At 35.4% G+C, this 13452-nt stretch overlaps 1 protein-coding gene across 17 annotated transcripts in view; it reads left to right on the top strand.

Annotated features, from left to right (window-relative positions):
* The window catches only part of otofa (otoferlin a), a 93476-nt gene that overhangs the window by 33873 nt on the left and 46151 nt on the right, over positions 1-13452 (top strand). For all 17 annotated transcript variants that reach the window (XM_048206860.1, XM_048206861.1, XM_048206853.1 and 14 more), the window contains exons 3-4: positions 4067-4155; positions 10149-10248. In XM_048206860.1, coding sequence (XP_048062817.1) covers positions 4109-4155; positions 10149-10248 — 147 coding nt within the window. In that variant the 5' untranslated portion in view covers positions 4067-4108. The remainder of the gene's footprint in view (positions 1-4066; positions 4156-10148; positions 10249-13452) is intronic.

The raw sequence follows: 13452 nt of genomic DNA on the forward strand, positions 1-13452 counted from the left end.
TAAAATAAGCCCTCACTTCCAGTTATTCCTTTCTCTCTAATGAGCAACTCCATCTCCTCTTGTTTATTCTTCCTCATATTTTGAACTGTCTGTGGGAGTGAATATTCTGCACTGGAGCTCAGGGATTTGAGTGGAAAATCCTCACTGTGCTTGACTGGACTTTACCCCGTGGGTATTTGGCTGAGACCGTGAAGCTAAGCAAAACGCACAATTCCTGCAGTACTCCATCAGTGGCTCCTCTCTGTAGGTTTAGCATATAGACCTGTGCTGCAGTGTGCGCAGCTGCTCGAGTGAGAATGGAGGCGGTTTGAGACATCCAGTAAATCTCACATACAACCTCTCTTAAGCCTTTTGTGTTCGATATGACTTCACACTTTCCATGCCATACATGACTCTTTTTGAGACCCTCCCGTGTTCCTGTTTTTTTTCCTTTTTCCCCTTCTGTGTTATAAAATGTTCAGATGTAGTCCTGTGCAAGCATCTGGTATGTATCTCTCTCTCTCGAGTGAGGATCATGTCTCTCATCGCATTAACTGCTCATACTGTGATGAGAACCCATAACATTCAAATAGACAAATGATCCTAATGTGCTTAGAATTAAAGACTGTGGGTGTCCTGTTGACAGAAATTTGCTTTTGTGTGTTTGTGTTTGTGTGTGTGTGTGTGTGTGTGTGGTTAATAATACCATCCCATCCTCAACAACCAAGCTCAACAATTTTTTCCCATTAAGTTTCACTTAGATTCTTAAATATGTTATTTCCTTGTGTAAGCCTCATTTACGCACATTGACAACGAGCTGAATTTCACTTTTTTATTATTTTATGTGTATATATATATGTATATATATATATATATATATATATATATATATTTTCGGTGTGTTTATATGCATAGCCGGACATAACTCTTCTTTTTACAAGATATTATTGAGGTTAAATAATGCAATTTCATCCACTGTCAATTCAATTTTGAAAAGAATTATTCCCCATCTGCCCTGGTTCATCTAATCATTTGACCATACTGATGAATTAAGTGGCCTAATTATTTTGTCTCTTTTTGTCTCTTTTATTTTGTCTAACTCTTTGCTATAGGCTTACTGCAGACTTGTGTGTATATATATATAATTTTTTTTTTTTTTTTTTTTACATTTATAGAAATTAATACATTTATTCATTAAGAATGCATTACATTAATCAAATGTGACAGTGAAGACATTTATAGTGATACAAAAGATTTGTTTTTCAAATAAATGCAGTTTTATTTAACATTCTATTTATCAAAGTATGCTGAAGGAAGGATGTCCTTAAGGATCATGTGACACTCTAAAGATTGGAGTAATGACTGCTGAATGTTCAGCTTTGCCATCACAGGAATAAATTCCATTTTAAAATATATTAAATTAAAAAATAATTTCTGTTTTCTATATATTTTTAATTTTCTCTATTCTTTTGTATAACTGTTTATATTGAAATTTTGATTATATAAATGCAGATTTGTGAGACTTCTCTCACAAATATTTTAAAAAATCATACCGACCACAAACTTTTGAATGGTAATATATATTTATTGTCCATTTTGTCCTTACCCATCATTCTGTGCTGTAATAGGCAATTATTACCAAGAAACTATTTCAGTGTGATCAAACACTTAAAAGTTTCTTTTGTTGATGTAAAATAATGTAGTCAATTTGAGTTAGTGATTTTAAATCATTTTTGACTTAAATAAAACCCAGCTCATTTAGATGAAGATTTAGATGAAAATTTTAGGTAACCTGAGAAAACATTTTTAAATTGATATGGTGATTATAACAGTGATTTTATCTTTATGGCTTCCAACATGAAACATGGATGGCAACAGTTAGGGAGACAAATTATTGCCTGGCAAACTTTAGTAAACTGCCATCAATCAAGGCGCAATGTTTTGTTTTTGCAATTATGCAATTACATGTGTCAAAATGTGTGATGGAGTGAAGACATATTCCTATTTTCCATATGCTTTGTTTGCACTTGGAGAAGAGAAACTCACATCTCTCTGATACGCTTGTAATAACAATTAACAGCGTCGTGTTCAGTTTAGTCCTGTAGACACGTTATCACTTCTTGAACTTTTCAAGACTTAATTTGCTTGTTGAATGTGGCTGTCACTCCTGTAAATAACTAAACTCTGTGTTCAAAACAGGATTAAGCAGAAGTGACAACCGTATTTACCTGCACATGGCCTCAGTGACTTTTTAACCACACAACAACAAATCTCATTCCCCTAGTCTGAGCATCCTGGCCAGTCTCAGCTCTGCACTGATTGATTTGGCAAGAAACACTGTGGTCCCACAGCCTGGCAGTGGAGTACCGCTGTTCTCCATAATCGCAGTGAAACAAACGCCTCAGCAGCCCTCAGGGCAGCCCGTTTGTCTGTATAGATCAGTGTGCCAGATGGGAGTCTATGTTCTGGGATCAGGAGCAATCTAATGCATCATCCCACTGTTGAGAGCCCTAGTACCAGAAAAGACTCCTGCAGTGTCATAGATTGCAACAATTAGTTTAAAAGGAATGCAACTAGGTCATTTTATATAATATTCACACTGAAATCCCTACTAAAGTTTGGCATGGTGAATGGGCTGAACTTAGTGTATTTAGGTTGAGACTAGTGTATTTCTATCTTTGGTTGTAAGAGTAAAGCAATTGCAATTAGTTGATTCAGTTATAAATAATGATTCAGTTGTTTGGTTTGATATGAGAAGTCTAATGGTGCAGTGTTTAACTTTATATTTCACATTTGCAACTTCATGACTGTTTTTTGTAATTGCGACTTTATATCTCATGAAGTGACTATTTGTTATTTTAAAATTTATCTCACAATTAACTTTTTATATTTTACTCTGAAGCATAAATGGGCTTCCGTATAGATCCCCAAGCATCTCGTGTCACGAGATCTCGCGAGACTATAATGTGACGAGATTTCTCGTCGAGGCGAAAAGTATTGTGATATTGCCATGACTGAGTGTTAGGATGATTAGGAAAGAATATGCTACCACTACGTTTACATTACGCACCCACTGTCGTTTTGCTTTGTATTTAAATAAAAAACATTTAATGCAGGTGGATAACGGTCGCCGCCGCTCCATATTTACAGAGTTACGCGCGATCGCTGAAAGTGAAAGTAAACGCAAGCGCGCATTCAAACGCGATTTCAATACCCCGCATTTTGAAAGAGGCTCCCTGATGAATGCAAATATCTCTCAACATGAAAGCTATTTTAGGCTGGGCAGTGTAGTTGTAACCATCTCTTAGCTCTGTATCAAAGAAAAATGTTGGTCTTATTTGCACTTTGAATATTGAGAGAGTGCGATTATGGTTGCACTTATTGTAAAGTGTTACCATAAAAATGAATGAGTTTTCTCTTAATCTTATTAAGCACAAACAATAAGGTTTCATTTGTTAACATTAGTTAATGCACTGTGAACTATCACAAACTATCAATGAATGACTATTTTTATTAACTAACATAAACAAAGATGAATAAATACTGTAGCACATATATTGCTCATTGTTAGTTGATGTTGATTAATGTTAATAAATGAGACCTTATTGTAAAGTGTTACCCTTTTTATTTATACTGTTTTTATGATCAGTTTGTGGAAAGGAGTTCAGTTAGGAGGTCTAAAGTTGTAGAAGCTCATAAATCATGTACAGTAAGGTCTGAACAGACTGAAATCATACAGGAGAGAAGTCAGTCAGTTGAGTTAGTGGCAAAACCTTTTACAGTACTTGAGTATTGTTGTATTTTACTGCATATGATAATTCATACTCAGAAAGTAGAACTGAAATTACATTCATTACAAGATGATTAGTTAAAACATTTCAAATACACCTACAGAATATTTTTTTCTAGTCATGTATTTCGCCATTGAGGATTTCTTAAAAATAGTGTGTAAAAATCTTGTCTCATCTCGTGAGATACCCGTCTCGTCACACCCCTAATAATTAGCATGGAAATGTCTACAAGTGGACGGTTCTGTTTAAACAGATTGAACAGATTGATTTTTGGCTTTGTTTGGTTTGTTTTCCAGGCATTCCGATGGCCAATTGGGAGTCAAGTGGATGGGGATGAGATGCTGGAGATCCAAGTGTTTAACTACAGCAAAGTCTTCACTAACAGGTATGAGAATTCAATATATTTGCTATGTGACCTCAGATCAGCTCAAAAAAGATTGCAGCCTAGTAATATACTTGCTTCTGAATGTATAATATTTATTGACGGACTTCTGTATAGATTTAAGAGGATATCATTAGAAAATACAATATAATCAATTATACACATAGAAGGATTATTGCAGTCTAAAATGAATCTAAACAAGATATTGAGAGGAGCAAGGCTATAAATAAAGCCTAAATACAGTTCCATTTATTTCAGGTAATTAACATTCATGGCTTCAACCTGTGGTCTCCAAACAAACTCTAGCAACAAAGCATTGGCTATTTAAATATTCTCTTAGACAAACTAACGCTTGTTTGTTTAGCAATGTCTTTGTTATTTACAGGACCTCATAACTCATAAATTCTCTTTGTAATGCTGGTTTTCATATGCTTTTTTGAATGTCCAGTAGCAGTGTAGAAGGTTTGAGCCTTTTGGGTATTTTGAAATGTTGCACATGATAACAGGAGGGATGGCCCACCTAATCATAGCCTTCATATATATATATATATATATATATATATATATAAAAATTGGTAACACTTTACTATAAGGTTTCATTAGTTAACATTAGATAACTACTTTAGTTAAAGGGATAGTTCACCCAAAAATGAAAATTTGATGTTTATCTGCTTACCCCCAGCGCATCTAAGATGTAGGTGACTTTGTTTCTTCAGTAGAACACAAATGATGATTTTTAACTCCAACCGTTGCCGTCTGTCAGTCAAATAATGCGAGTGAATGGGAACTTCTACTATAAGAGTAAATAAAACTTGCGTAGACAAGTCCAAATTAAACACTGCGGATCGAGACGACACATTGATGTCCTAAGACACGAAACGATCGGTTTGTGCGATAAACCGAACAGTATTTATATCATTTTTTAACTCTAATACACCACTATGTCCAACCGCGTTCAGCACTCGCTTAGTGAGGTCTGATCGCGCTCTGACAGCGGCAGTGATGTCTCGCGCATATACTTCAATGAGAGTGAGACATCACTGCCGCTGTCAGAGCGCGATCAGACCTTACTAACGAGTGCTGAACGCGGTTGGACATAGTGGTGTATTAGAGTTAAAAAATGATATAAATACTGTTCGGTTTATCGCACAAACCGATCGTTTCGTGTCTTAGGACATCAATGTGTCGTCACGAGCCGCAGGGTTTAATTTGGACTTGTCTGTGCAAATTTTATTTACTCTTATAGTAGAAGTTCCCATCCACTCGCATTATTTGACTGACAGACTGCAACGGTTGGAGTTAAAAATCATCATTTGTGTTCTACTGAAGAAAAAAAGTCACCTACATCTTGGATGCGCTGGGGGTAAGCAGATAAACATCAAATTTTCATTTTTGGGTGAACTATCCCTTTAACATTAACTAATAATGAACAATACTTGTACAGCATTTATTAATCTCAGCATTTACTAATTCATTATTAAAATCAAAAGTTGTACTTGTTAACATTAATTAATATACCATGAACTAACATGAACAAACAATGAACAACTGGATTTTTACTCCCCATTAACAAAGATTAATAAATACTGTAACAAATGTATTGCTCAGTTAGTTCATGTTAGTTAATACATACATGATAACAAATGAGACCTTCTTTTAAAGTGTTACCTATAATTTTATACCATATATAAATATATTATATAAAAATATTAATATCATATTTTCCAAATATTATTTTAATAATTTATTTTGACTTTAGTAGAGTGGTAGTATAAAAGTGCTAGTGGTAGTATTAATTAATGCCAATTCTAATTTACACTTTATAACATTTCCGAGATATGAATGAGAGAGCAGTGTCAGAAAAGAGGTCCACCAGTCAGTTCCGGTTATAGTATTTTCTAGAAACTTGTTGAAGGGGTGCAGTGCAGCTTTTTTTTTCTGAGCCTGTACCTGTCGGTATTCACTCTGTGAAGTTGTTCTCCCACTATACTCTGAAGGAGTGCTGTGGTGTTTTTCCATCCACCGTCTTCCTCCAGAGGTAGTGGAAAGCCTGACAGTCATTACTAGCTGTTCTCCACTGAACAAATTCTGTGGCCTGAAAGGTGTGACACTTCTGCTGATGCAGACGTCAGTGTGAGTTGGTGTGTGCGAGTGTATATGGTTAATTTGGTCTGGCTACATCAACGTGACGAAGTAAATAAACAGCTGTTCTGAGCATCAGTAGAAAAATCTATCATGACTATTAAGTTAATTTAATTGTAGTACAATCATTGGTCAGCACTTTGTTTTGTTACCATAGGCATTGTTTTGAGTCCAGACAGAGACATCTTTTGTGGTGTGAGTGACACCTGTGAATAGATCACAATGTATAAGATGAGCATCTGCTGAATAATTCACATGGCCCTGTGACATATGTCAACCGCGCCACTCATTAGATATTTGTTTGTTATTTACAGATGTAATTTCTATCCATCATATGCATTACGTAGCTGACCTGATCCTGATCTTTGCAAACTCAGTAGATCGGGACAAAACACCAGGTGTGAGTCCGATGTGTAGCTCAGACTTTACAGTACAGTACATTTAGAGCTGAACATTTTCTAGCCTTGGGAAGATCAGTAATTCAGAATTAATGGTGATTCATTCAACATTGCTTTTGGTGTTTCATGACCAACTGACCACCAGGTGGTGACGTTGTAGATGACTGCTATAGCATTATTAGGATGCCATCCTGCAATTAAAGATAATATGAGAAGAAATACTATAATAATATGTAGTTTGGGGTCAGTAAAGAAAAATAAATTGATACTTTTATTCAGCAAGGACACATCAAATTGATCAAAAGGGACAGTAAAGACATTTATATTGTTACAAAAGATTTCTGTTTCATGCTGTTCATTCATTCATTCATTTATTCATCAAAGAATTCTGAAAAAAAAAGTATCACATTTGTGATAAGTGAGCACCAAAATCAGCATATTAGAATGATCTCTGAAGGATCATGTGACACTGAAGACTAAAGTAATGGCTGCTGATAATTCAGCTTTTTAACTTTTTCAAAACATTTCACAAACATTTACATTTTTTTTTACCGTATTTTTGATCAAATAAGGCAAGAGACTTCTTTCAAAAACATTCAAGTAGCCTATGTATGTGCTTTAAATAGTCACTATTTTTTTTAAAAGTATTGATGAGATAGTTTGGTTTAGAAGTAAGCCTGGGTGTGATTTAATGTAATGTTTTATGTCAGTGGATGTATATCAGGAATTGGGGTGCAATTTCATCCATTTAATTTAGTGATGTCACTAGAAGGGAGAGCTGTTCAGGAGAGAACACTGCGGCTAACAGGATCCGCCACTGATGACTGCAGAACTGCAGAGAATGTGCAGAAGAACTTTAAATTCCAGCTCAGAATTCCAACACAGCCACTCATTATATTACTCACTAACGAAATGAAAACTCCTGCCTGGTATTTTCTCTCTATTAGATACATCTCTGCCATGACCGTGAGTTATTTTTTTCCATTTTCAACAGAAGAAATGCTCATTATCTTCCTCTAAAGTGGTCTTCACAATAACAGTACATTTTTAAAAATATTTAAAAAACAATTAAGTAGTAAAAATAAGTCAGAAATACTTACAATTATCATTTAGGACACAAATTACTAAGATCTCATCTGAAATCAACTTGCATGAATCATTAGAAGATGTCTAAATTTGTATCGATATACTGTAAAACAAAATTCATATAAGAAAAATGGAAAAGAACATGGGAAAAACTGTTGTGAATTCTCTGGTTCTGACCTCTCCAATAAAAGAGAAGGGACTTGACAAGGCAGGACGCAGTAAATTATGGAGCAGATGAAAGTCAATTGTCTGTTGTTTGTTCAGAGGATCAATAATGTATGTGGGGTCTTTAGAAAAGTTGATCGGGAGCCAGAACCTGATCTAGGATCAGTGAATTATTCACCTGTGGATGCATGCAGTTCATAGACGGTCACAAAGCCATCATTTCACCACTGAACTGGGCGCATATCAATCACAATGGTCTCTTTTCCTTCATCGAGTCCCTCTGGATGAACATCGGTGCTGAGTGTGTCATTTCACATCTGAATACAGCTGTAGCTCAGAGGCAGGTGCTAAAAGTGTTAGCAATTTGACGTGTTTTCTCATCAGATTCACTGACTACATGGATACACCCACCTGTCTTTCTCTTGCAGTAATATATGCAGTAATAGACAAGAGAGCGTATGTAAGCTAACTACATGTGGCATTTAATTGGTCAGTCCAGAGTTCCTGATTGCTTTTGTTCACTGCCTGTCACTTTTCATACAGAGAGTTGAGTTAACAAGCAGAACAAAGACACATCCCTATCTCCCAGTGTTTGTTGATCTTCTTGTGTCTAGATTTGTGAGTCTGTATGCCTCTAAACTCACAACAGACATTGTGGTTACATAAAAAGCATGTGTTTGTGTGGATTGCAGCTGGTAATAAAGAAATTAAACTGCCCTTTTTGTTAGAAAATGTTTCAATGATTCACAAAGGGGACAGTATTCAGATATTATATACTGTATGTAGAATAGTGATTAAACAAAAAATAATGTGATTTTTTTTAACAATACATCCAATTTGCTAGTACTTTCAAGATTATTTGTTTTTCTGTTAAAGGTGCACTCAGTATGTGTTTCCTAACAGACAATAAATAAATAAATAATGCTTTTGAAAAATGTTAAAAATCATGTAACCCAAGTCCAGGCATTTTAGTAGTCTAATAAAAGCTGTTTTGCTGAAATCACATGTCCAATTGAACACTATTATCAGATATTTTCACTCACAGATTTTTTTATTTTATTTATTTTTTTTTAAAGAAATTAATTATGCAGCAAGGACAAAATATAATGGCTGTAAAGAATTTTACATTGTTACATAAGTTTCAAATAAATGCTAACATGTTGAACTTTCTGTTCATCAATTAATTCTGAAAAAAATGTATCATGGTTTCTACAAAAATAGTAAGCAGCACAACCGTTTTCAACTGTGAATATAGTGCGAAATGTTTCTTAAGCACCTAAACAGCATATTAGAATAATTTCTGAAGGATCTTGTCATATTATAGACTGGAGTAATGGCTGAAAACTTAATTTTACATCACAGGAATAAATTACATTTTAAAATATATTAAAATTGAAAATTAAAATATTTTAAATTGAATAATATTTCACAATATTACTGTATTTTTGATGCAGCCTTAGTGAGCATAAGAGACTTATTTCAAAAACATTTAAAAAATCTGTAACACTTTACAATAAGGTTCATTAGTTAACATTAGTTAACTACATTAGTTAACATGAACTAATAAAGAACTGCACTTATACAGCATTTATTAATCTTAGTTAATGTTAATTTCAGCATTTACTAATAAATTACTAAAATCAAGAGTTGTATTTGTTAACATTAGTTAATGCACTGTGAACTAACATGAACAAACTATGAACAGCTATTTTTATTAACTAACGTTAACAAAGATTAAAAAATACAGTAAAAAATGTATTGCTCATGGTTATTTCATGTTAGTTAATACATTATCTAATGTTAACTAATGAACCTTATTGTAAAGTGTTATTAATTAAATTATCTTTATCATGGCTAACTGCTAATAGCATTAGCAGTACTTTAAAAAAAAAAAAAAAAAAAAAAAAAACTATATAAAACAGCTGTAAAGACTTCTCTATCTTTGATGTTCATCATATTCATCTCAGCTGTACATACTTCAAATATTCGCTATATTTTCATGTACAGAGACACATATTTGTGTGTGTGTGTACAGTATGTGTTAAACTGTGTTGGTATTTTTCACATGCTCTTTGTAGCTGTCACAGTGTATCTCCCTCACTGCGACCTCACCACCCTTACAAGTTCAGTGCACATTGGGTCAGACCAAAGTGTTAGTTTGTTATTTAACACAATTGACTCTCTGAACTTTTTTTGTGTTCGCAGGTTAATTGGCACTTTCCGCATGGTTCTGCAGAAGGTGGTGGAGGAAGGTCACTTGGAGGTGTCTGACACTCTTATTGACGACAATAACACAGCCATACGGGTGAGACGTGAGGTTTGCAGACAGTGCGTGTGCATGATTTTGTTCTGGTCTGACAGATCAGAAATGCTCTTTTTTCATATAACACACCCACTCACAAAAACATCCATTCACATATTTCACCACAGGGTCTAGCTTTGCACAACTTGCATAAAACCATCGTTGTCATGGTTACATGTCTACTCGGAGGCTATAAGAGAGTACTCAGATAACTCTGTTTTATTTTTCCTCTCTCTCTCTCTCTCTCTCTCTGATATCCACTATCATGTGCAGGTTGATTTCTATAGGGGTCCTGCTCATATCTATGTGTCAGGATACTCGGTAATAAAGGAAATGTATTGGTGTAGCTTTTATATTTGTCAAATTTACACTACAAATGTGGCACAGAAGCATTTCTGAAGTGGCATTTAGGTGTCTTTTTTGCTGCTCAGAGGTGGCATAAATGCTTTACACAGCAATTTCAACTGTATACTTTGACACTAGGGACTGAGGTGGGTCAGAGCAGGCATAGTTTGGTCTGGCTTTTATGCAGCAGTATGTCTTTACATAGAATTCTAAGCAGGCACAGAGCAGCCTTAAGTCTGCTGTATAAAGAGGCCTTTATTTTCTCCTTTGAACCTCCTTTGACTCTTGCTAATCTTATCACTTCTTGTAGCTGCTGCATTTTCAGTCAAAATCTTACCAGTTTGGTTATTGCTCCTTTAAACATTTTTGAACTAAGTGATTTATAAATGCAACTTTCAAAAGTAACTTATTTGTGACTTTAAATGGCATGACTATTGTAAAGGGAAGTGTTTGTTTTAAAGGTCCCGTTCTTCGTGATCCCATGTTTCAAACTTTAGTTAGTGTGTAATGTTGTTGTTAGAGTATAAATAAAATCTGTAAAATTTTAAAGCTCAAAGTTCAATGCCAAGCGAGATATTTTATTTAACAGAAGTCGCCTACATCGAACGGCCAGTTTGGACTACATCCCTCTACTTCCTTCTTTAATGACGTCACTAAAACAGTTTTTTGACTAACCTCCGCCCACAGGAATACACAAGAGTTGCGTTTGTAGAGTGTGTTTGTCGCCATGTCGTCGAAACGCTGTTATTTTCATCCCGCAGTCCAATCACCGGGTCTGATTCCGGCTCAAATTGATAGGGTAAAATTAAAGACATGTTTACAATAACACTGAGCGCGTGCATCTCCACGTTATGGTAAGAGGCGTGACCTTTCCGGGCAAGGTTCGCTAAGCTGCTGTCGAATCACAACACAGGAACCGCTGGCACAATCAGAACTCGTTACGTATTTCTGAAGGAGGGACTTCATAGAACAAGGAAGTCATCAGCCCGTTTTTATGACAGTGGAAACAACGGTATACAGATAAGTAAATTATGTGAAAAATACTGTGTTTTTTTACACACGAAACATGAACACATGTTATATTGCACACTATAAACACAATCAAAGCTTCAAAAAACCACGAAAAACGGGACCTTTAAACGCAGTGAGAGAAACGATCTGTTCACATGCCTAAATTTGTTACATTTTCTCAAATCATTTCCTCTAAACTTTCAACGCTTTCATTATCTGCCCACCTTTTTACAGAACAACACAGGAGTTATTATTAAAATGTCAAAGCTGTTATGCAACACAATGCATAGTGATCACTGGCTGGTTCTTGTTCGTGTTTTATCTTGCTTAGGGCTATGCAGTGTCATTCATTAATTTTCCAGGATGCTGAATAGAAGCTTCCTGAAACTTTGTCAAAGTGTGAATTAAAGGTGCTCTAAGCGATGTCATGCATTTTTAGGCTAAAACATTTTTTGTCACATACAGCAAACATCTCCTCACTATCCGCTAGCTGCCTGTCCCCTGAACACACTGTAAAAAAACGCGGTCTCTGTAGTCGATGATTTTAAATGCGCATTCATGACTGTTTCAGGAAGCACGGAGGGGAGGGGGAGGAGGAGGAGGAGGAGGGAGGGTCTAGCTAGCCTCTGTTTTGTTTGATAACACTTCGAACGTCAACAGGAAGTTACTCCACCCAGGATCCCTTAGAGCACCTTTAAAACATTGTTGCTAGAAAAACAAAAACTTTCCAGAAAAATTAGCTATGGAGCTATTGGATATATTACCAAGATAAGTCAATCTAAACTTGTCATACAGTATCGAGTGAAAAAAAAAAAAACTTTTATATTATTAAAGAGTGAAATCATATTACTTTCATGCAACTTAGTCATTGATGGTCCACTTGTATTTACACTGTGCAAAAACTATAAAACACTGTTTCTTTTTTGTTATTTCTGTTGAGATTAGACCTCAGCAAAGCTTAAAATTTGTCTTGGTTAATTAAAGCAGGGGTCATACCTAAGTAAAGCTGTACGAGGGCTCAGGTTCTCCCTTTTGTACGACATGTACCCCTGGGAGAAGTGACCATCAGGCAGTTGACAGGGATAAGTTGGACTGAGGCTAAATTGTTCCTTGTTCCTTTTAATGAGTTTGTAAACATGAGAAGGAAAGGGTAACTGATGCTGACAGACTGCCACATGGGTTAGCTAACATGACCCTAACCTTAACACTTAACTCTAACACCTAACCTAAACCTTATTGTTCTACCTCTCTTCAGCTTAAAAGTTTTGTCTGGGTTAGACAAGTTTCTTTATTGCTAGTGAAACCTGTGAGTGTTTAATATACAAACCCGATTCCAAAAAAGTTGGGACACTGTGCAAATTGTGAATAAAAAAGGAATGCAATAATTTACAAATCTCATAAACTTATATTGTATTCACAATAGAATATAGATAACATATCAAATGTTGAAAGTGAGACATTTTGAAATGTCATGCCAAATATTGGCTCATTTTGGATTTCATGAGAGCTACACATTCCAAAAAAGTTGGGACAGGTAGCAATAAGAGGCTGGAAAAGTTAAATGTACATATAAGGAAGAGCTGGAGGACCAATTTGCAACTTATTAGGTCAATTGGCAACATGATTGGGTATAAAAAGAGCCTCTCAGAGTGGCAGTGTCTCTCAGAAGTCAAGATGGGCAGAGGATCACCAATTCCCCCAATGCTGCGGCAAAAAAATAGGAGTTTCTCAGAGAAAAATTGCAAAGAGTTTGAAGTTATCATCATCTACAGTGCATAATATCATCCAAAGATTCAGAGAATCTGGAACAATCTCTGCGCGTAAGGGTCAAGGCCAGAAAACCATACTGGA

Source organism: Megalobrama amblycephala, linkage group LG11, assembly GCF_018812025.1.
Source record: "Megalobrama amblycephala isolate DHTTF-2021 linkage group LG11, ASM1881202v1, whole genome shotgun sequence".
NCBI lineage: Eukaryota > Metazoa > Chordata > Actinopteri > Cypriniformes > Xenocyprididae > Megalobrama > Megalobrama amblycephala.